The 24,301-nt window shown below is 44.0% G+C and overlaps 1 protein-coding gene across 2 annotated transcripts in view; it reads right to left on the bottom strand.

Annotated features, from left to right (window-relative positions):
• flt1 (fms related receptor tyrosine kinase 1) overlaps window positions 1-21,627 on the bottom strand; it is a 54,523-nt gene extending 32,896 nt beyond the window's left edge. The window contains exons 1-10 of one of the 2 annotated variants that reach the window (XM_066698964.1): window positions 21,326-21,627; window positions 13,092-13,188; window positions 12,506-12,717; window positions 8,154-8,278; window positions 5,472-5,637; window positions 5,147-5,283; window positions 4,587-4,761; window positions 4,227-4,344; window positions 3,453-3,622; window positions 2,379-2,535 (exon numbers count right to left, since the gene is read on the bottom strand). In XM_066698964.1, the coding sequence (XP_066555061.1) occupies window positions 2,379-2,535; window positions 3,453-3,622; window positions 4,227-4,344; window positions 4,587-4,761; window positions 5,147-5,283; window positions 5,472-5,637; window positions 8,154-8,278; window positions 12,506-12,717; window positions 13,092-13,188; window positions 21,326-21,383 (1,415 nt within the window). In that variant the 5' untranslated portion in view covers window positions 21,384-21,627. The remainder of the gene's footprint in view (window positions 1-2,378; window positions 2,536-3,452; window positions 3,623-4,226; window positions 4,345-4,586; window positions 4,762-5,146; window positions 5,284-5,471; window positions 5,638-8,153; window positions 8,279-12,505; window positions 12,718-13,091; window positions 13,189-21,325) is intronic. The other variant, XM_066698965.1, reaches the window with a different exon arrangement.
• Between the last annotated feature and the right edge of the window lie 2,674 nt (window positions 21,628-24,301).

Raw genomic sequence — 24,301 nt, 5'->3', positions numbered from 1 at the left:
AAAACAAAAATCAAACAATGTCCAAAGGTTTTTTTTTTGTGTTTTTTTCTGTGCCCCTTCTGTTGTCCATCCAGTGCATTGCTCGTCTTGGTTCTTGGCTGGCACTGGGAGCCCCTGGCCCTCGCCACACTCCCCCTCCCCGCTGGGAAATCAGACACCCAGTGATTGTCTTGCTGGCCAAGTGTCTTCAGCGAGCCGCGCAGGTTCACGCGGAGGGCCAGCGCTGTCACACAGAGTTCAGCCTTGAAAATAAGTGCTGTGCCTGCGATCAGCCTGATTGTATCTGTAGAGGGTGTGTGTGTGTGTGTGTGTGTGTGTGTGTGTGTGTGTGTGTGTGTGTGCGTGTGTGTGTGTGTGTGTGTGTGTGTGTGTGTTGGGGGGGAGGAGGGTCTTGGGGGTTAGTTCTCGGGTCTCAAGAATAGATCAAGCTCTTGAGGAAGCGCATTGTGCCACGCTTGAAGACTAAGAGACAATCATACTGCTGGGAACCTTCTTGTGATGGGGAGGAAGCCAAACAACAAGAGGAAAGCGGCGAGCGCTGTGATTTCGCACAGGAAGCTCACAGGCCCTCCTGCCACAGCGAGATAAGAAAACTCCCATGGCCTGTTCAGGACAAGGCCATCATTATCAGCCAGAGCTCAGTACTGTCCTCAGGCTAGCCGGCCACGGCTCCCTCCGTCAGCGTGCCATCAGGCAAGTGGTGCTTGGGTGCTACAAAGAATAAGGGCCTCATAAGGAATCCATACGGTAAAGTGAAGGCAACTCTATCACTACTATTAGAAATATTACTATACATATTTACATAGAAATGCATCTGAAGACACCATTTAAAGCTACAGCTATGTATTGATAAAGTCCTCTGATATCTACGACTGTTTTGTGATCATTATTTTATCAAAACAAAATCATGAATTACATTTGAAAACTGCTGACTTGACAGACTTAGGGAGAGAGAGTTAGCAGACTTAGCAGCAAGGGAGAGATCTAACAGAGTCTTTTACACCCCCCCTCCACACACACACCCCCCACCCCCACCGCAGCCCCAATCCGCTCTGAGTCCATAATGCGGGGTTCCCTCTGCCTGCAACACTGGTGCCTGGCTTGTGTGGGGATTGTATGACAGAACTGTGTGAGGGATAGGGGTCGTTGCATTAGAACGGCTTCAGTGAACTGAGGTAATGAACAAAATGGGAAAAATGTAACCATGCAAATAATAATAATAATATAATGCATATGGTTCAGTTGTGAGTCTTGATTTCTATTACATAAGCGAATGGAAAGACCTGCCATGCATTTGTGTGAGGCAGGCCTCAGTGAAATAGCGTGGAAACCGCTACTCCATTCTTCATTGACTGCATTTCAGAATTAGAACTGGAGAGTGTGTGTTTGTGTGACCGCATGTGTGTTTATGTGTGTGTGAGGCTCTTACTGGGTTTGAAGCACATCTCATATGTGTGAGTGTCTGCAGTGATGAGATGAGGCATCAGCAGTGACTCAGCTTTCTATAAATGGACAGGTCTGGGTCTGGGCTCAGAGTTTCCCATGAGAAAATGAAGTGCTTGGTGCGTGATGTAGGACCAGTATCGCAGGATGCTTGGTAGCAAAACCAATAACAAACAAATGTTTTACAGGGAATCTCACAGAGGAAATTCATTAAATTGTTTCTCTTTACGTTTAACTGGGAAAAACATAACTTAAAAGGGAGACAGGCGGCTGTACCAGGGGAGTTCCTACTGAGTGCGGTTTGTTTTGTTTAATTTGTTTGTGTTGTTATTTATTTATTTATTTATTTATTTATTTGTGTATTTATGAAGTTCTTCGGAAATATGCACTTGAGAGCTATGAATGTAACAGACACCAGAGGAAGGAGAAATAGGGCTGCAGGAGGGATTCTAATTCCCCGCTCCTGCGGACACACACACTGTAAACACACACACACTGGCCAAAACACTGACCAAAGACATATCTCATACTGTTTTTCAGAAGATTGTTTTTGTGTGACGCTGCACACCTGACCTCACTTTCAAATAGTCTGGAGTGTCTAAAGCTGCTCCCAATGCAGGGCACAGAGTATGAACTTTCAAAGTTAAAGGTAAAACCAAAAAAATCCCTTTTTATATTTTTCCAAATAACCTCCCCAGAATTTGCCCAAACTGTTTTTTTTTCTGTTTTCCCCCACACCTGTGCAATGTCCATAGTAGGGTAACAATTGTTTTCATAAAACTACAATAAATAAAAAGCTCTGTAATTCACCCTGTCCATCATCTGTGACCCTGAGACTGAAGCCCCAGGATCAGCAACCCTGCCCCCATCTCCCGCCCTGGGGACCCCACTGCACTAACAGGCCCAGGAGAAGCTGTTTAACAGGGGGCACTTACAGGCCTTTCCCGCTGGTCCTCGGACAGGGGTGCCAGAGCCACTGTAACCGCGGGGGTGGGAAGCCGTAGGTGGTGCAGAGCAGAGCCTGCCGGCTGCCCTGGGGGTAGGTGTCTGGGTCCTGCAGGGACACGGCCTTCTCCACCACATGGGGCTCCACTGCAAATACCGGGACAACAGGGTTAGGGAAGCACAGACCCCTTCTCAGCAACAGCATGATAAATGGCTGACCACACTGACAAGTGCTGTGTAAAATTGATTTATTGACTGGGGAATGGCGGACAAACATAATTTGTTATAGGAAATGATATGAGGGTATACACAAGATTTTCTAAAATTACGTGGGCATATGTTGAAGTTCCCTTCAAATTAGGTGGGCATATGCAAATTGTCCTTCAAATTACATGGGCATACATACAGTTCCCTTCAAATTAAGTGGGCATATGCAAAGTTCCCTTCAAGTTATGTGGCCATATGTTAATCCTTTCAAATTAGGTGGGCATACACATAGTTCCCTTTAAATTGTCTGGGCATATGATAAGCTCCCTACAAATTAGGTGGGTAAACTCAAAATTCCCTTCAAATTAGGTGGGCATACGCAAAGTTCCCTTCAAATTATGTGGGTATACGTAAAATTCCCTTCAAATTAGGTGGGTGAACTCAAAATCCCCTTCAAATTAGGTGGGCATACGCAAAGTTTCCTTCAAATTATGTGGGTATATGTAAAATTCCCTTCAAATTAAGTGGGTATACGCATAGTTCCCTTTAAATTGTCTGGGCATATAATAAGCTCCCTTCAAATTACATTGGCATACGCAAAGTTCCCTTCAAATTACGTGGGCATACGCAAAGTTCCCTTCAAATTAAGTGGGTTTATACAATTCCCTTCAAATTAAGTGGGCACATGTTAATCCCTTCAAATTATGTGGGTATACACAAAATTCCCTTCAGAATATGTGGGCATACGGCGTATGCCTGCACATTCCCTCCACTACAGCATTGATTTGTATGAATGCCTGTTAGAGCAGCAGTGAAGATGAGTCCTAGCAGGCAGTGTGAGGATGGGAGAGGCTCACCATTGACGACCAGTGAGATGGTGAGATTTCTGAACAGGCTGTACTGCTGGATCCCCACCAGGATAGTGTACACACCAGCATCCTCCTCCGACACGTCTCTGATCACAAGGAAGTTGCCCTCCACTTTGTAGCGGGAGCACTGCTCTGCGGCAACCTTCCCGTCTTTCAGCCTGTTGAGAAAACAAAAACAAAGGAGACGTTCAAATGTATTCTTTACTGTTGCAGTAGAACCTTTATCATCACTGTCACTCACTGTGCTCTGCTGTTTCCTCAAGATTGCCAGCAGATTTTATTTGTAGATTGTCAGAATGACAGTCTCTACCTCTAGGTCATGTAGGTAGTAGGTACTGGGATTATGAAAGAGTCACAGACACTATAACCCCAAACTGTAACAACCACTATCATAACAGCATCTTGCTGTTTTTCTGAGGAACTCAAATAATTACAAATATGAGGCCAATACAAGTACAGGTATTAAAACATTATGCATATTAAAAATAATCCACTTCTCTCAATAGCCTTGTCTCAGGGGTAAATCACATGGACTTGAAAGGACAAAAAATAATACTTTGAACGGAAATAACTATGTAAGTAACAATAAACACAAACTTAAATCAAAAACTGTAAAATGTAACTCTAGGGGAGTTCTCTATTGCTTTGATGTTGAGCAGTAAACAAATGCGCATGTTTATCTTTGTGGAAAACACGTGCAACATTGCTACAGATCAATGTGCTCTGAGCCCCCCCAAACCCTTTCAGTAAGGACTCTCATACCAGATGACCTCCGGCGACGGGAAGGCTCTGAGCTTGGTGGACAGTCTGTAGAACTTCTGCCCGGCGGTCACATCCACGATGGGCGCGTGCCTGTACTTCAGGTTGATGAACGGCTTCTCTGAGGAAACGAGGGAAGAGCACGTCAGTTTATAAAGAGCGCACGGAACTTGGGCTGGGAGTGACTGTTTCTGCTTCCAGGAAATAAAAAGACTTGATCTGACAAGAAAGCTTTACATCTGGACATCAGAAGCACGTTCCAGCACTGCTCTATAGGCTGCAAATGGCTGGGCGCCGCAGATACAATTGAGGGTGGCAGGGTTTGCCATTGAGCTGGCCTGGCTTGCGAGCCACACTGCTCACCATAGACGAGGACCGTGGTGTTGGTTTGGCGGGAGGTGGGCCCGCTCTGCACCCGACAGCTGTACAGGCCATGGTCTGAGCTGCGCAGCCCCCGGATCGTCAGAATGCTATAGAAGAGGTTGGAGTTGGAGCTGCCCTGCAACATACGCTTCTTGATAGTAGCAGTGTTGTTGACCTTCAGGGAGGGAAGGAGAGAGAGAGAGGTTAGACATGTTAGCAGTGTTAGAGTTTGGTTCTTACCACAATTAACATAAATGTATTTGATTGATTATCAGATTATATCAGATAATCATACACACACATATATATATATATATATATACAGCTCTGGAAACAATTAAGAGACCACTTAACATTGATTTCTGAACTTCTGAACCGAATTGAAATATATATATATTCAATACAGATTAAAAGAATAATGGAAAGATTCAAGCAATAATCCGAGGAGCAGTAAGAGATGTAATATCCTCCGTGTGAGAGATGGCTGAGCAGGACAGCTGTGCGTGTGGTGTGCTGTGGTGCAGTGAGAGTCCCGCCCTGCCAGGCCGCTGCCACCTCACCTTGCCTGGGTAGCTCCAGTGGAAGACCACCCTGGCGTTTGCCTCCATGATCGCGGTGCAGTTCAGCGCTAGAGTGTCACCCTTCAGTGTCTTCACAAGACTGGTGGCATTCAGGTACACATCCAGGATCGTATTGACTGAAAACAGGAGGACACGGCACACAGGTCAGGACACACATATGAGTGATAGATCAGGGTGTGTGGTTTTATTAAACAATTGAAATGGAGATATTACAGTTTATACATATAAACTATATACAGATATTATTTAAAAAAGTTTACATTATATTTCACAGTACACTGAAGAGGGGGATGCCAGCTCTCACCTTGCCTGTGTGTTATGTATTTAGTGCTGTAGAGCCGCCCGTTCACCGTGGTCTCGCAGGACAGCAGCCCAATATAGCGATACAAGGGGGAGGGGATCACAAAGCCTTGCTTGCTGTTCCATTTGATATTTGTTCCATCTGTTATCAGCTTTTCTGTTGGAAACTGCTGAGAGAGACGGAGAGAGATTACACTAATGTATGGTTGCCATTAAGGAGATGCTGAGATTCTTGGATCATTAAGTTACTGAGCAAACTAACAAGTAGGATGATTATATATTGTTCCTTTAAACGTTTTAAGCAATTGGTAGAATATTAAATTAATCTATCCCATGAAAAACAGTGTGATAAATCAGAGTGTGGCTCCGAATCCGTCTCCCAGACTGGCTGTGCACATCGATCACTGGCAGGTGAGGTCGTTTCCGTGTGTGTCCGTGGGGGAGGGCCGGGCGGAGATGCGGAGGGGCCGCACGAGGAAGTGGGAAACGTGACTCCGGGCCATCTACTCACATCCTGTTACTACAGGATACAGACCCACTGACTCTGTGCTGTCCTTCCAGAGAAGCAGGTCACTGCTCTGGAAAACGAGCTAGTTTCGTTCACAGCTAAAGTGAAAGCGCCGCCCCAGAGTGATTGTTTTTCAGTGATAGGAGCCAATTTAAGGATATAAGCAAAGTGCTAAGTCCTTCCAGGAAAAAGCACTTCATTGTGTAATTATCAGAGAAGGGCTCAACTTGTATTTTTAGAATATGTACTTACAGTGCTTTCCTGAGGCGACCAGGGATGTTAAAGTGTAACCAACACAAATATTTTAGCACGTCTACTATATTGTGGACACTTCGCAGGCAGAAAGACCCGACTGCCTCCCAGCTTAATGGTGTTTACAGTTGATAGCCAAAGCTGTGAGATTTACAGGTTCGCCAGGTCTCTTGCCAGGCCCCAGTGGGAACCCGGCAGCCTGGCCATCTCTCAGTACTACGGGCTTCCTTTGCACCCCCTGAGGATGCCCCAAGTATCTCATCAAGGAAGGAAAAGTGCAACCATTATTGAAAGGTTCTTCAAAAACAGCACAATACAGCCTCATACAGTTATACCCTTGTGGTAAAGCATCTTTCAGCCGGCACTTCCCACTCTGGCAGCGGTGTGAATGGAACACGTGATGGGCTTTTTATGGCACGCCACTTGTTTCAGGGCGGGCAGAGATCTCCACTTTCACCTCAGTTTAGCTGAGCTCTCTGTAACATATTTAGACTAAGAGAAAGTAAGTCTGTATCATTTTGCTCCGATGTCATGGCTTTAACGATTACTTTGTAATGAATAAAAATGACTGTAGTTATATATTATGTATATGTGATATATCCACAATACCATGCAAGGCTGAGAATCAGTGTTCTGCATTTAGAGTAAAATATGAATTGTAATAATCCATGAATATCTGATTGACTTTCATTAGGAATGTAAAACAAGTTGTAAAGTTCCCTTCAAGGTGAATGGTATTAGCCTACATGACTGCAGCAAGGTAAGACGCCCACTGTGCTGTCAGCGTGACATGAGTCAGGCGCAGTGCTGTAGTCCGGGCGACTGGCAGACAGGCTGCGGAGATTGCTCAGCGGGGGTCCTACTGAACATTTCAGAGAAAGTGTTTTGATGTAGTGGTGCCTGCAGCTCTCTCTTTGAGCACCCGCGAACTTTACATTAATTCTGACAGACTTTCGAAAGGACCATCCCAGAATTTCTTGCATAGTTTCTGCAAATCCCAGAGGAAATGATTGTGAACTCAGTCCAGCTCATTTGCTGGGCTCTGGCTGTTACGCAACGTGTTTTATCAACCTCAGCTGGACAGGAGGCCCACTCCATTTCTTTGGAATTTCCAGAGACAGCACTTCGGGCCTGCTGGCCCACCCTGCGCAGGCTGGCAGTGGGCGTTGTTCGGGCAGCCCCTTTCCTCCGGCCCAAGGGCCAGGCTGCACACTCGGATACATCTGCAGAGTCCATTATGGAAAGATAAAGACTTCCCTGCCCTTTCCAGGCGGCAGCCAGGGGGTTCTTCATGTCCAGGGAATAAGGAAAGTGAGTCTTCCTGGCTCCTGGGCTCTTTCCCAGGCAGCAGAGGTGGGAGCCGCAGGGGAGAGGAGGAAGTGAGAATCCGTCGTGATGAGACCCCAGGGCCACTGCCCCCACCCCCCCGCTCTCTCTCAGACATGGAAGGGCTCTGCTTTTCAAAGTGGACAGAAATGCCACCACAGGTTCTGCAGGAAACATCCGTGGTCCTCTTCCTGCTCCAGTCTATTCTTAGGAGCAGCACACTCACCTGCAGGGCCGCCCAACCGCACTCACAGACACAGCAGCCAGAGAGGACCGGGGTGTGTACTGTGCTGCTGCTGTTCCTGCTACCTATTGGCTTCACTACTCACAGGATTGCTGATGGGCATGTTGCATTTACACCTACTTTGGTTTTACTTGACACATACATGCATACATACATATATATACACATGTATATATGTTTTTTTTGTTTCAGAGTTGTGATGATATACCTGTAAAAACAAGTGAGACAAGGGAGAGGAGAGAGAGGAAAGAGAATAGGAGAAAGAAGAGAGGGAAGAGGGGAGAAGAGAGAGGAGAGAGGAGATTGGAGACAGGAGATGGGAGAGGAGACAAAAGTATGGCTCTTCTGACACCCACCTTGATGAGCGTGACGGGGATGTCTGGGGCCGACACCCTGCAGGGCACCACCAGCGGACTGCCCTGCATGATGTACACGACCTCAGGGATATCGCTATGCAGCTCCACGAAGGGCGTAGACGCATCTGCAACAGCACACACACACACACACACACATATTTCAGACCTTTAAAGTATAGCAAAAAAGCAACTGGATGAATTAAAGGCACAAGCAGCTCGTTCTCTAACCCACAAGAAACTCAAAATGTTAAAATGTTGTGGTGGGTCAGAGGGTCTCAGTGGAGGAGGGTCTCGCACACACACTGTGTCTGTGGAGTCCGGCATACACCTGTGCCCTCCATACCCCGGAGACAGGGAATGAACACACTGGGTGGATCTCTCTGCATTTCTGTCTTCCTGCAGCAATTTCACTTCACAGTGCTGGTGAGGAGGCCTGGTTCATCCATCACTAAACAATACCTTCCCTGGCCAATGTTTCCCCACCTGCTGTTTGGTATCTTTTGCGATTCAGGCAATAGCACTCTGAACCAGACAGGGCACGTCCCCACAAACTCCTCAGCTCTGCACAGCTACATCACCCCTGGCTGTGGAGCCTGCTGTTATACAAAACACTCTGCTTTCTTTTAGGTTAGCTTCCCCGCTGTACTGTATTGTGTACTGAGTCACACATACATCAATAGTAGAATGGATTTAAAAATACCAGTCCTCACACAGTTCAGCGTTCCCAGCACACCCAGTCATACAACTCCCCCCGGGTTACAGTCCCAGCTGTGCTGTTAAAATAACTCAAGGGCTTTCTTTCTTTTTCTTTTTTTTTTTTAAATGACATTTCTGTGCCGTTTAAGGTACTGGGTGTTGTTCATCCATTGTTTGTTACAGCAACATTAGAAAAAAAATAAAAATTCCCTGAACATTTAACAAAAGTACCCCAAGGACTCCTTAATCCCACATTTCCCTTCGCTCTCTGATTCCAAAGAGAGGCTAAAAATGAACTTGTGCAATCACAGCAGTTTACACCGAGCGGAGCTGGAGGTCACGGGATGCTTAATAGGCCATGAGGGTGGAAGGACTTACTGCCCCTCGGAGACCCATTCATCCTCACACACCACCTCACTGCGCTTCCCAGCCTCACGTCCTGGAGCTGCCGTGACCTGATCCCCGGAGGGATGGCCATTGGCGGCCTGCGGAGGAGCTGTTGAGGAATCGTGCCACTGAGAGCTGTGTCCGGGGAGCGCCCGTCTTTGACTGACATCTCAGGTTCTGACTGGGACAGGGGGTCAGCGTGCTAATCGCATGCCACTGGCGGGACTGTGCGTGTCTGGCTGACTGTTCTAGAGAGGTCATGCATGCCGGTCCACACGGAGCTCATATGGGAAGTGGACTGAAACAATGTCCTGCCACAGGAAACAATACAGGGGCCTGAGTGATGCAGACTTGACCACAGCTTGCTTCCCAATCCCAGGGAAACACAACAAACCTCTGGACAGCAGCGAGCTCCTCTTCAATGAGACTTGAGGTCGGGTGCCTTCTGTGAGACATGCATGCCACCAGTCTCCTCATAATAAATATGCAAATAAATAAACAAGTTGCATAACTTGCACAAAAATAGCAGATAAGGCCAATTTAAGGGCAAATTAAATAACCCTGGGAAAGTTGTTCAAATTACTTATGAGTATGAGATCCTGTTGCTAAAATGAAACACACATAATATGATTAAGTAATGACATGCTTTCCTGTGTATCAAGACTGTGTGACACTGGTCACGATTAACATCCAAAGTCCAAATTCTGAGGTGCCTTAGGATTCTGTTGAATAATCCTGTTGACCCCCTGAGCTCAGGGGACAGGACAAAGTTTCCACTGCAAATGCTCCAAAACACAGAGCAAGCTGAGCCAGGAGCGCCAGAGCCGACAGACAAACAGCGGACTAACTGGATAACTGGAATTATGGGTCAGGCCTGGAAGAACGAAATTCTTGGGCCTGGCAAGGGCTGACACAGCCTTTATCAACAGCCTTTCTTTCTATAATTTCTAATATAATCATCTTATCGCTAAGGCTCTGCATTCTGTTGTTGCCCTGTAGTAAGCTTGCTTGCACCAATCAAGAAGGAAATAACTGTCTTCTCTGTCTTGTATACAACCCATGAATACCAAATGTAACTTCCCTGCAGCTGACAGGATAAAGAATCAACCTTCTACTGCACACAGTACTCTTCAATTGGCGTCACGAACAGGATCCTGTCATCGGACTCTCCAGGAACACCCATCCGTGGACAAACTAAGAAGGGTGAGTTTGTTTTATACCACCCTATAGGTTAGAGTTTGTTGCTGGGTATTTGAAGTTAGTTCGGGCAGGAAAAATATATTTTTTAATAAGAAGAGTGTGAGACTATTGTGTGTTTTAGAAGGCATTGACTGAACCTAGGTATATTCATGACCATCCGTGAATGAAATAGGGAAATAATCCCTGATCACGACATAAGACAGAGAAAATGGCGCAGGAAAAAATAAATAGATTAATTAATAAATAAATAAATAATAATGATTACCTAGTTTGGATTGTCGTAATTAATGTCTTCCAAACTTATGGATGGCTGGTCCATCTTGAATCATTTGAGAACAAAGTTTATTTAAGAATAAAGCAGGATGGTAAAGGGTGGCTGGGATTCAGAATGGAGCCCAAGGGCACAGATAAATTATTGGGGAAAGAAAGTTAAAATAAAACAGATAAAGTGGTTGAAATTTAATTGTGACAACGTGTTATGAGAGAATGGAAAAGGAGATGCAGGAAGAAAGGGAACAGTTGTTTTGTTTCAAAACTATGCTGAAAGAGAAAGAGTAAGATGTGATTGAATTGCAGAAAGAAATAGCATGTTTGAGAAAAGAGAAAGAGGAAGAAGTGATTGAATTGCAGAAAGAAATAGCACATTTGAGAAAAGAAAGAGCGAAATGACATATGGTTGGAAAGAAATGTGCTGCTGTCTGTGGTGTTAGTCTCGGTGAGAATGCTGATATCGGCTGGGGTGATTTAGATCAGAAGGCGTGGGAGTACAGAAGAGAGCATTATGAGGAAAAGAGCATGCAAGCCTCTCTGTCCCAGCCTTAGCAAGTTTAGTGATCGACCTGTTAAAATGGCTCAAATAGAAACCATGACTAAAAAGGGTGATGCAGATTAATCAGACTGTAAGGTGATGACTATCATAAATCCCTCATTCACACCAGGAGAATTACACAAACTCCTGAAAGATTTACCAAAATAGAAACCAGCCCACGGTAATGGAGACTTTTGGGAACAGTTAGAGGAAATTAAGGAAATTCATGTAATGCACTTAAAAGATGTATATGTCATAGTGAACGATAAGTGGCCAAATAACATATGGGAAGATACTAATGTAGTGTATATAAAGGAGTTTAGGGCAGCAATTAAGGTTTTGAGAATGCTCAAAGAAGGTTTTAGTAAACCTTGCACTGATATATTGAGTATGGGTGTGTCTGTGGGAGACACATACAAGTGGGCAACTGAGGTCAGTGGAAAAAGTAAAACAAGGGAAAGACTGCAGTAGTATGTCAATTTGGCCATCAACTCCATTAATGCAGCAGCAGACAGGGGATACAAATAATGTTTCAGGAATAACAGACAACTCAAGGCCTAAGCCACTCTCTGAAAAGTCTTAATCATGCACTCACTGCTACTCAATTGACAGGTGATGCTTTCCAAAATTACTTAGATACATTTCAAAAAACAATTAACAACATTACACAATCCACATCTGATGGATGGGCATGTGACATGCTTGCTAGAGATGTGTTGAATATGTTGAAGGATAACATGTTGGATATTCATATATGTACAACTCCTTTCTTTACTGCTGCTGACTCTTCTCTTACATTTCTAGCTAACGTATGCACACAGCTCATTGTCTCTGTTCCTTTACCCTTAAGTGAAGAACATCTACAATTCTTACTTGTCTTCTACACCTTCCCAGATTTCCCCTAACTCTTTTTGATTCAAGTCTATAGGAACAGTCCACAATGGTTCTGTCTTCTGACAGGGCACGGCAGGATACATGTCCCCTTCTCCCCCTTGTTGGCAACAACCACCGACTGCTGCAAACAAACGGTCTCTTTCATTGTGAGTTCCTGCTCCACACTCCACCCTTTCAGCAATACATCCACATCCCTCATCACAGTTACACCTTTGAGGGACGGTATGGACGCTATAGCTCTTCAGGCCTGCTGACAGGATGATGTATTTCACTCATATCTGGGAGCCACACAGCAGAACAGCACCACTCAACCAGTGGATCCCTGCACCCCATCTTGTTAAACAGGGCTCTCAAAGTGGCATCTTACCTTTGAAGTAGACGTACACGGTGGCCCGCCGCTTCTTCTTGCTGTCGTATCTGCAGCTGAAGGAGCCAGTGTCCTGGGCCCGGGCCTGGTGAAGGCTCAGGCTGCTGCAGTACAGCTTCTGCCCCTTCCCACAGCGGCGCTCCGACATGGCCAGCCTCCCGCCCACCGTGGACACGGCGCCCGGATACGCCCAGGATAGTGGCCAGAGGCCCCTGCAGGGAACACACCATCTTCAGTGAGTCAACAGCTCCTCCCCACACACAGGGACTGCACTAACCACTGTGCCTGCACTAAATTCAAAGTAGCTCCATTGCAGCAGTTCAACCCCTACACCACAACCCCCCACAGCCACCAGACCACAGAGTCCCTCAGCACAGTAGCTTAGGGTTGCTGTTTACAGCACTCATACACAACTAAAAATAAGGTGTTTAAGGTGGAAAATCAGGCCAGCAGAGACTCCCTAAAACAGTGTTTCAATGGCCCATGCACACACATGCACAAGCACACACGTGCATACATACACACACACACACACAATCACATTCATTGTCCTTATTGTAAGCAGCGCTGATGGTTTTGCACTTACTTGCACTCCAGCTGCAGTGTCTGGTTGGCCGGTATTACGAGCTGCTTGCTGTTGACACTGAAAACAGGTGAGCTCAGTCTGCCTTTGGGTTGTTCAGCTGGAAATGGAGAGAAGGACTTGAGATATCACAGGGTGTGGAGAGAAGGGCAGAGACTATGAAACACCACAGGGCAATGTTTACAGTACAGCACACAAATCCAGACCAGCAGGATTTTGGACATCTATCAGTGGTTAATGTGGGAAGAAAACAGAAATGTGAAGCGGTCAGCTGTGTATGGACATCAGGGGCCAGCATTGGAGACAGACGGAGGTGTCACTTTTATTTCACAGCATAGAAAGAACAGAGTGTGGAGTTTGTCGAGGGCTGCTCCCTCTGAGAGAAACAACACTATTTTAATAGAACTAGGGCCAGTCACAGCGTGACCTCATGATATTTCTTTCCTTTCACTGTAGAAACTGTAACAGTATATGAGAATCTCTAAAAAGGAAAATGGTTGACATATTCAGACTATGCAGTTCTAGAAGCATTTACATGGTAATAGTAAGATCAGTGGAAGCTGTGCAGCCTTGGAGAAACTCCACGTGATGTTTCTCTAAATACACTAGGTTGCTCTAATGCGTGGGTGTTTAAGGACTGGCCCTGAGCCCGGTTTGCAGCAGGAAAGGGCAGTTCTTGACCTCTGATCTTGAGAGCAGAGAGCAGGAATCCACAGAGCGCCAAGTCTGTTCTCTGAGCAAGGCACCATACTCACTGCTCAATGAGACGAGAGCACAGCTGATTGTATTTTAGGCTTGCAGTACAATACAGTGCCACCAATACCAATTTGTCTCTTATTGTATAAATGTTTATCTTTTATTAAACAGTGGAGTTTGAGGCTGTATGGTGATCGTACTAGCATGGCCCCATGCCCAGCATGTACCACAGGAGTACTGCACTGTAGACCAGTGCACTTGAGTGCTGTGTATTAGCATATGTACAATTCAATGGTATTTCATTCAGAACAGTGACAAATAACTGTTTGGGGTGAATCCACGATACACTAATTATTACCTAGCAGATCAACAGAGATGTATTGTTTTCATTCATCTCTAGAGAAACAACAGGGAATACACTGCAAGAGATGTTGTAAGATATGACTATAGTACAAGGCTTTATGAATCATTGTGTTAGTCATTACCAGAAATGAGATGATGTTCTAAATCCCACTAATATTTATCATTTAACTTAATGACAACTTTGGTGGAAGAAACATGGAGAGTCCCCTACTGTAAACATGTGGTCCAATGCTAGGACCAAAATAGTGTCCAGGGCTCTGGCCAATGTGAGTCCTCAAAAACAACCCTGCTGGGATACTGCGTCCAGAGGCTCTGCCAGCAGTCATGGCACACCTGTACAGAGCTGAACAGGAACATCCTATTTTCCACCAGCTCTGAATATATTTCCATTTGTGGGTGTTACAACCTATGGAAAATTAGGATTTGCACACATCTACTGTGTTCAGGCAAGGGCTAGAAAGGTTTTACTTTTTTCTTTTCTTGTTTGTTTTTTTCCCTAAAGAAAGGAAGAAAAGAAGAAAGAAAAAGGCTTAATTCCTCTTGCACATTTACAAAATGCAGAACTCTCTCCGAGGCAGTGCCAGTAATTAAGTATTGTAGTGTGTTAACTCTGAGTATTATGTCTACACGAGCTAATGCCACTCAGCTGTGTTTTCATTGTATATTTATAGTTGTATTGAATTGCTGTTAATGTTTCAGGAATTCCGGACGCAGTATCAGTATAGCCCTTTAATCTTTCTCACTTGGCCTGGAGACCATTGGAGACTCGCACAGCAACCAGGTGCTGCTCCAGATACAGCACCCCTGCAGCGAAACAATATTGCAGGACCTCGATAAAAAGGCATCTTTGTGAAAAAGTATCAGTTGCAAATATTAACCAATAACTGGAAATCAAATCCTTCATTAAACCCGTGCACAGCAAATAGAGACATATACGATGAAACACAATGAGCCACTTGTTTCAGTAAATGGTTATGAATCATTGCAATTTTTTTGATATGAGTTTTCATTCCAGCCTAAATGGCTGAGTAGCACAGGAATATACAAACACGGCGGAGCTCTGTCAACACCATGTGGACGGACAGCTCACTAAGCAGAGAGCGGCCGTGCACTGACCTCACAGCCTTTGCTCACTATCACATATTTCAGCATCATGACGACGCTGCTATTTATGAGCCCCACTGTGCTCATCCACTCGAGCCAACAGCACTGTGAACCGTATGGCACGGATCTGACCTCACTGCCCTCCACGTCCACTCACACAATATGTATTCAACAGCCAGTACACGAGCAAAGGCAAAAATCTCAAAGCAAATAAATAACTTCAAACAAGGCTACGAAGAACAATAACGCGGCCCTTCCGGTCGTTGTTAGCTGTTCCGGGTCTTTCTCAGTTGAAAAAAGTTTGATTGCTTTTGGAAAATTCTCCTGATCACTTGCATGCATTGCTTGAAGGGAACCAAAACTGTATAATTGTGAGTAAATATCAGAGTATCTATTTTAAAATACATTTTAAAAGTGTGCTTAAAATACCCTGCACATTCTTCCTCCGCTGCTTATTTCTTGGAGATTGTGTGACAGCTGGACAGTCTGGTGGAGCAACTCTGTCCTGGTATTCTTCCAGAGAAAAAGGAATTCAACTTGTTTGCATCAGCAAATACCAAAACACAGCTTTGTTCAGGAGGGAAATTAACACATCACTTTTTTGATGCATGTATTTTATTTATTTTGCTGTGTAGCCTTTATCCAGGGCGACTTACAGGATACGCAAGCGTTACTTAAGTGCAGCAATACAATATTCAAATGAAGCATGACTTATAATATTACATAAAGGTGGAGACATCCTCTCTTTCTGTGTTTCCTACAGCAGCAGGGTTTATGTACCCAGGCTGCACGACATGGGAGCCCCTTCACTTCACAAGAGCATAATCTGACCTCGTCTCACCCTGTCCCGACTCACAGCCCAGCTCCGGGGGAAACATGCTGATGAAATGAACTTGTAATTCAAGTGAGTAAATCAAGTGAAATAAAGCTGTGATAATGCTCAAAATTACAAGCTAAATCATTAGTCGGTTATATAAGCAGAGCAAGAGTTTCTGTCAAGGTCTGCCCCTTGCAGTGTTTCTGTTTGTCGGTTTTCTTTCTGTTTGTTCTTGTTTTTGGGGGGAGGACTGAAAACATTCTCCCAACAAACTCAGCTATGTGGCACCTGTGCAATGTCTGAATAATCTCATTCAAATTAATGGAAAGATATGCTCAGTGCAGAGACTCTAGATGAAATTTCAGGAAATTGGCATTAAAAGGTATGTCTTTCACAGAAACACTCTCCTATACCCCCTCCTTTAGCTCTTATCTCTGCATGATGTCTGTACTTGTCTGTACGCTTTGATCTAAGAAGTATACAAATGTATTGCAATTTTGTATTGATCTTACTAGGATGTATGCTCTGTATTTTTCGATTTACATTTCTTCCACCCTTCTGTATTTCTTAAATTGTACTTTGTATTTATGCTTAATTTTAATTGAATTGTATTGCTGCACTCATGAAAATGCTTATGCATCCTGTAATTAGCCCCTTGGATAAGTGCATCTGCCAATAAATAAATAATAATAATCTCACATCACTCACATCAAGATTTAATTTTAATTACCAACCAGGGGAAGCTGAGACAGCCAGTCCATGTCATTTTCTGCTGCAAAATATTACACACACATTGTGCCAAATATACAATTGCATGGTTTCCCCGGTCCATTAGTCTTAGCACTCTCTCAGATGGTACTGTGGCTTTCACAGGAAGAGATTTTGTGAGGTGACTGCAAAAGGTTTTTATAACTGAAGTCACATCTGGCTTTGGAGAAAGGATGAAAATGTAGGTGACAAGACAATGTATTAAATCAAAGCGTGTTTGAAATGCCTCTGCGGTCAATCATCACCACAGAAATGACTGCAGGATAAAGACTCATCAAAGAATTCAGCAGATTCCTCTATAAAGACTCAATTAAGTGGTGCAATCCATTTCACAAAACCTATGTGATATTTTACAATATCAATTTTTCCTTGACAGTGCACAACATGGACATTACTTTGAACACTATCCAATACAACCATCCCCCCCACACACACAGAACCACCACCCAGCCCAAACAAGAAAAACAAACCTCGCTGGCAAAAATAAAAGATAAATAAAGATACACATTGAACTAATTGCAGTTAATGTATATTCAATGTACAGGACAAACCTGTTTTAAAAAACAAATAACAAATCTGCTTTTTGGAATGAAGCCAAATCCCGAATTTTGGCATCGGCTCAGAGTGAGGAGGTTAAGACGGGGAAGTACGAATTTGATTTTCTTCTGTGAGTCATTCTATTGGTATGTATTTATGATTTTTGCTTATTAAAAATAATTACTGTGGGTCCTATTTGACGTACTGGATAAACTGAGACTTTTAAATTATGACAATGTAGTTTCAAGACTTCACCTGTTCTGTAACCCCGGTGTGGCAGTTCATAGCTGGAATGTGCAGTTCAATCTCAATTTTTATTTTATTTTTTTCAAGAAAAAGCATGGTGGCAAACTTCCTATACAACTACATAGAGAACTGCATCTTTTAAAGGCCATGTGGTCCCTCCACAAAATAATTTACTCGTCAGCAAAGCAATGCGGTCGTACCTAGTTAATATTCCATTCTCAGGCATCAGAGGAGACGTGCGCCTGGAGCCCAGCAGGATAACCCAGAGGGATGACACCCCTACTGTCAATATTTACAAGGGAATGTGCCCTCCACTGTGTCTGCTGGAGACATCAGGCCATTCACTGAGCGATGCCTGCGTGACATGCTGACTGCCTTCAAGAGCCTCTTCATTCACCCTGTCAGTCAGGCAGCCACCCTGCCCCCTTTGACCTGCCCCTGGCCCAGCCGTGCTCACTGAGCGAGAGCCAGCCCGACGCCAACAGACAGCCCCCTCGGATGGAGCACGTCTCAAATCTGATAATCCGCACAGGAAACCAGAGACAAAGGCATGTGTATGAAAATATTGGGATGTTCTGGACTGATGTCCTACACAACCGCTCCATTTGAAAACATCAGCATTGTGCAGCGAGGGTCTTAAAGGTTGATTATGATGTGCATGTCCTGTCTCTCTGAACTATTATCACAACTGGCACACATACAAGTTGGTAACGTGCAAGCAGCAACAGAAACACATCAGCGATGTACACTTTCCCTTTCATAAAAATAGTAACAAGGAAGAGAAATGTCATACGTTGTGTCAGTATTGCAAAATATTCAGTAGGATGGAGAAGTATGTGCAGTACGTGTCTTCTAAACAGGCAGTCATGTCTGAAACCTCAACTGCTGCATTTTATACATTCACCACTCAATCCATCAACCAATAAATAAAACCAATTACCTAGTTATATTTAAGCAAGGCAGAATTCTTCATTAATGTATTCCACCTAAAGAGACCCCAGTCTTAAGCTGCACTGTGCAAGGCTGGGGAAAGTGCCCTGAGGCCGATCTCTCATGCACCTCAAACCCTGACCTCCTCCATCCAGCAAACCATCAGCTTGCCACAGACTGATCAATCACAGTGCTGCAGAGACTCCACTTCACACTGCATTCATTTCAAGCCTCATTAGGCTTCTCTCTCAGCCATTCGCAATCTTTAGAAAACACAGTTAACGTGAAATCACTAAACAAACAAACAAAAAAATTGACCAACTAACTAAAACATAAATACATGCAGATCCTCTGAAAATTATTTTATTTTCCTTTGGGATTTCCCTTAATTCCAGAGCTGATCTGAGTCTGAAGCCTCACTACAGGACTCCTGCAGTTCACAGGCAGAGTGAAAAGGTCTGAGAAATAGTTTCTGCTGCACCCCGCGCCCCTCTGTTCTTAGCATTGCCGGGAAAGCAAACTCAATAGATATGACACAACTGTCTGGAGAGAAGCCTCTGTGTTGTGCTTTTAGTGAAACACATGCTCTAACACAATCCAAAGACACCTGTTGAGTGGCCAGTGTAAAGGCACACAGCAGGTCTGCGTCTTTCTTTCGCTGCAGTGAACTGACCAGTTTTTAATGGCAGGAAGAGATCCCACTAAACTGACTGAGTCTGAGAAGGTCTGTTTGCGAGAGAAGCGTTGTCTCATTTGAAGATAACAGGTAGTGTTAACCAAAATTAGAAAGTTTAATTTGCTAAAAACGTACAGGTTCTTTGAAAGGTATCAACACAAATCAAACTCAGGAGTTTCTGTACACTTGATAACCTCCAACAAATGATTACCAGTTGTGTGCTTCAGGCTCTCCCACGCTGAAGGAAGCTCTGACAAATACATTCCAAGCGGAGGGAAATTCTTCCCCACAAAAATCACCGCCACACTTCAGCTTAAAATCACATCTGTCTATCAATCGCTTTATTGTATTGTAAGATCGGTATACTGATATGCTATGAATTTAAATCATAATCACGTGTATAATCTCAGCCTTCTTCTTCTGGATATTTGCATCAGAACTTCACTGTAATGTTCTCAATGTAGCTGAAATATTCTCGAAACAAAGTTTGAAAACGTGGTTACCCCACATTGTTCTGTTATAACCACGTTTTAGTTTTAGTTTAAGTTTTTAACAGGCTTGTGTTAACAAGTCATCGTGTTACTTGTTGATTTTACCACAAATGTGTGTTTCCCTACATCGTGACTCTTTTAACACTTGCCCTTTAGCTGGATTCGCGGAGCTTCATAGCTGCTACTATAAATAATAACTTGTATAAATACGTGGTTTAATATGTCTTTGATTGTGATTATTTGAATAAATATATTGAAAATGAAGTATTAAAATGTTGGAGTTATACATCCCCAAAGGACAAATGTTTTAACATTATTTGTTTCTGAGTACAAACTTAAAATAACTTTACACACACCTGCATAAAAAAAACTAGTTTTAACCTCTTTGAACACAAGGTATAGTCATTTAATCACAGTCGGAAACGTTATGAATATAGGCTTAATAATAATAATCATCATCATCATCATCATACTCATAATCATAATACCAGCTTTGTGAATGTGCATTGGGACAATTCCAAATTATTATTATTATTATTATTATTATTATTATTATTATTATTATTATTATTATTATTATTTATTAGCAGACACCCTTATCCAGGGCGACAAGTCATCGTTTCTCCCCACAGCCGAGTCTGTGGAGACGGGATCACCCCGAGTGTTACAGCACTTTACACTGAATGTATACAACAGTAAGTGACTTACAAATGCACAGATATGTAACAATGAGGCTGAAACACACCGCACACAGGTCCGTGTTACTGCAGGTCACCGGCGCGCGTCTGTTTTAGCGATATGGCTTGATTAGCTCCAGTTCCTTTCAATCGGAAAGTTTCCTTGCTGGGGTTGTGACCTTTGTAACTCACATCATCCCCTACATTGAAGCAAATCATCAGGCTAAGGAAACAACGCCCTCGCTGATTTCGGCAGAGACAAAGATAAGGGAACAGCAGGCTTGCGTAAATGCCCCGCTGCACACGCAACACATGCCCTATAGCGCTGCGCGGCGCGTCGGGCATCTCCACGGAGAGCCTCACCCAGCACAGCACACAGAGGCACTTTGTGCTTCATACAGCGCCTATGCATAACAGAAGTTTAAATGGAAACTTAATATGGACGTAAGAGGGATTGCTATATACATCAATTATGTTAACTGGAACCTGTTGTCTACATACTATGGATGTCCCATCACTGTGCCTGGTAAACGGCGCAGGTCCACAGACTGCCTAATGTTGGGCAATTGTGTTGCTCCAATCCATCTCAACCTGCGCCCTGATCCCGCGGAACAACCAGTATGGGTTTCTTAAGACAGTGTGTCCTGTATACGGATACCATCCTATTAACTATTAATTTTTATATGCAGTAAAATATTTTTATTTCAATAATTTTCTTTATAATAATAACTTTAATACTAAATGTATTTATTCGGCGCTTTTCTTGCTGCTGCGCAAAGTACAGTCATTTTAAACAGACTAAAACAGAAAAAGGCACAATCACAATTGAAAACACCTGCCGCGTTCTTCTGAATTGCAATAGGAAGTTAACCGACAGGCAAATACATACATACATAAAGTTACATACATACATACATAAAATAATTACTCACTCTTTGACAGCGCGCTCTCACAGAGCCCACAGAGCAGAAATAGCACGATAGCAACCATGGCAGGAGAAAGCCTTTCCACTCCGCAAAGGTGCGCACAGATGACCAGAGCAATTCCCTTATTCCCTTATTCTTATCAGTCCCTGTGATGCTCCAAATTAATAAGAGGCGGGATTAGCACACTGGCATCCTGCAGACACTGACACGAAAAGAAATCCCTAGCTTAGTCCTAAAAGTAGATGGAGAGCATCCAGTTTGCCTGCGCGACGCGTGGAATCCAGTAAATCCTTTAGGAATCACCTCGGGGCTGAGATTTATAACTTTCCTCTAGCCCTCCACTTTCACACACCGCTTCCGTGACGCGCAGCCGCGACACACCCCCGGCGCTGTCCGGAGCCCCTCTCCCCAGCGCTGCGGAGCGGCGGGCCGGGCGGAGGAGGGTGGCACCTCCAGGGCGGCTCCGAAACGCACAGCCGGAGGTGGCAGAAGCCCGTTTCCCAATCGCACTCACGCAACCGCGCGTTTAAGCGCATTAATGACTTTAGCTTATGTGTGCGACATTTCAGTAACCTGCCATTAAAACTGTAATTTATTTTAAATCAGTTCCCTTAAACGTGATAGATTAAACATCGTCTAATGAATGCAATAGTGCTGTTGTGCAGCTGTGTCTAATGTATTATATTTAATACACTGCACGGGTCATGGGCTTGTGGGCTTTACATCAAACCTTAACCTTCCTGTTAACTTTCACTTTAGTTTAAGAGCTCCCTGAGTTTAAGGGTTTTGCACAAAGTGACCCAATATGCTAGCTAACGGAAGAGATGCAGTGTTGAACAGTTTAGATACCGGACAGCAGTCCCGCTGGACACAGTGCCTGAGCACAGGGGGCGCATAGCACGGCATGGGACAGAGCAGTGACCCCCCGCACGTCCATTTCAGGACATCAATGATCGGAATGTCCCCCGGGTTTTGTGAATGAATTGTCAGTGCATCCGAACTCATGATGGGAACTGTCCTCCGTGACTGAGGGAGGAGGTCTGTGTTTCTAAGACAGAATCAACTTTAATTGCATTTATGGTTAAGCACTTCCCGGAACAGATTCCAATGATTTTACACATACTGCTCAGCATTTGTGATTCAGGCATGATACCGAATGTTTAATATTAAAACAAATGAACCAGAAACGATTTTTTAAAAGCACTTTCTAGGGTTACGGACCAGGTAGGGTTTTTATATTTACAATCAACTTTGACTATTAAATTGTTTTGGGTGGCATTTCTATTGGGTTAACTAACTTGGTTTTCTCTCAATAACAAAAATATTAATATATTGGAACTATCTTAACTTTTAAACTTTGCCTTTAAAGTGAAAAGCTTTGAAAGTCACCCATATGTTGGTCTGATTCTTGAGAAGCTGTTGTTTACTGTCACGGTTACACATGAGCAGTGGGGCAGTGTTAACATGCTAAATGGGTGATGTCCTAATCTAAAGATGAGCCTGGGGGGCTACAGCACTTCTGTCCCAAATGACTTTATTGTGCCCAATGTCACTTTTGTGAATAGGACATTGTGTGGTCAGGTCAAACTTTAGAATTTGAGTGTTCTCAGAGGGTTTAAGTGTCCATTTTCTCCTTTTATTGTGAGATCCATCAACAGGATTCTTGTATATCCTACCCAACATGCCCGCATGTGAGAGGAGGACCCTTGGCCCCAACATGACCATTTGCTTGTATTGCTATAATTAATTGGCTCTGATATGTATACACAAAAAATTAACTTAAATCAGACTTCTGACCATCAGACTAGTCATAACTTTCAGAGACACTTCTTCATGGTGGCTCTCCATGGCATCAACACCAGAAAAATAGCTGCCTTCATGCTGCTGCTGCCAGTATCCAGGCTGACCCAAATAATCTCCTGGCGGCTCAGAGTTCAATCTGGCTGCGGTCACACAGCATGCCACCACAGGCACACAGGCCTGTGGAGGGGATTTTTTTTGTTTGTGGATTTGGCCATGAGCCAGGCCTAGTGTCACAGCTCTATTATCATTTAAAAGACTAATTCTCATGTACTTGCACCATACACTTCCTGAGGTCACAGACAGGGTCAAACAAAACATCCCAGATGAGCTTTTAAAGAGGTGTGGGAATCAAAGCCCCACAAAGGAGAATCGATACTGTTTGTTAGAAATCACATCACAATTGTAACAAAGCATCTCAGCATCTTCATACTTCATTATACACACTTTTGACAAGGAGCACTTCTGAAAAGTACTATTCTCACTATTATACGTTATTACCGTATATTAACCCAACAGTGTTATCTTTACAATTAGAGGACTTATCTGTGATTAAGTGTAGTCATACAAATAGAGTACATCAAAATCAAGCCTTAAAAATGGAATGTGCTGAATCTGGCCTTTTTGTGAAACGGTGAAACAGCTGGGGTGTTGTAATGGGGGAAAGAAGGACTGAGGGAAGAAGTGGTGTGGGAAAGAGTTTCTCAGAGGGTGAGGGGCTGGGGGCAGAGATTTTCTGCTCCTGCTGCAGTCAGCGGGACCCCCGAGAGGGAAACGCCGTATCCTGTATTATAACACAACCTGGTGCCAAGGAGACTCCAGCAGCTCTATTGTGTTTGTAACAATGGCGTCCTGGGGACAGGTGCCCCAGCGTGCTTTTAATAGCAAGGTGCTGTGATTGGGTGAGTAATGTATTGTGAGCAGTGATAGATATCAGCTGCTGGCTTCCTTCACAGTGTACAGCTTCACTGGACTGGGGCTTCCCAGCGCTCAGACAGGTCTCACTGCATCGAGAAAACATCCTCTCCCACAATCTCAAAACTGCCAATATTTATTACCACGCTGTCATGGATTTTGCATCTTTAAAAATATTGTCTTTAAAGTTGAGTGAAGAGCTCAAATACATTATATCGATTGGCCAACAATCTGGCAATTTTTGCTTCTATTTTTGACCTCCAGCTC

This window comes from Amia ocellicauda, chromosome 3 (assembly GCF_036373705.1).
Source record: "Amia ocellicauda isolate fAmiCal2 chromosome 3, fAmiCal2.hap1, whole genome shotgun sequence".
Taxonomy (NCBI): Eukaryota; Metazoa; Chordata; class Actinopteri; order Amiiformes; family Amiidae; genus Amia; species Amia ocellicauda.
This window is presented reverse-complemented; position numbering and strand designations above follow the sequence as displayed.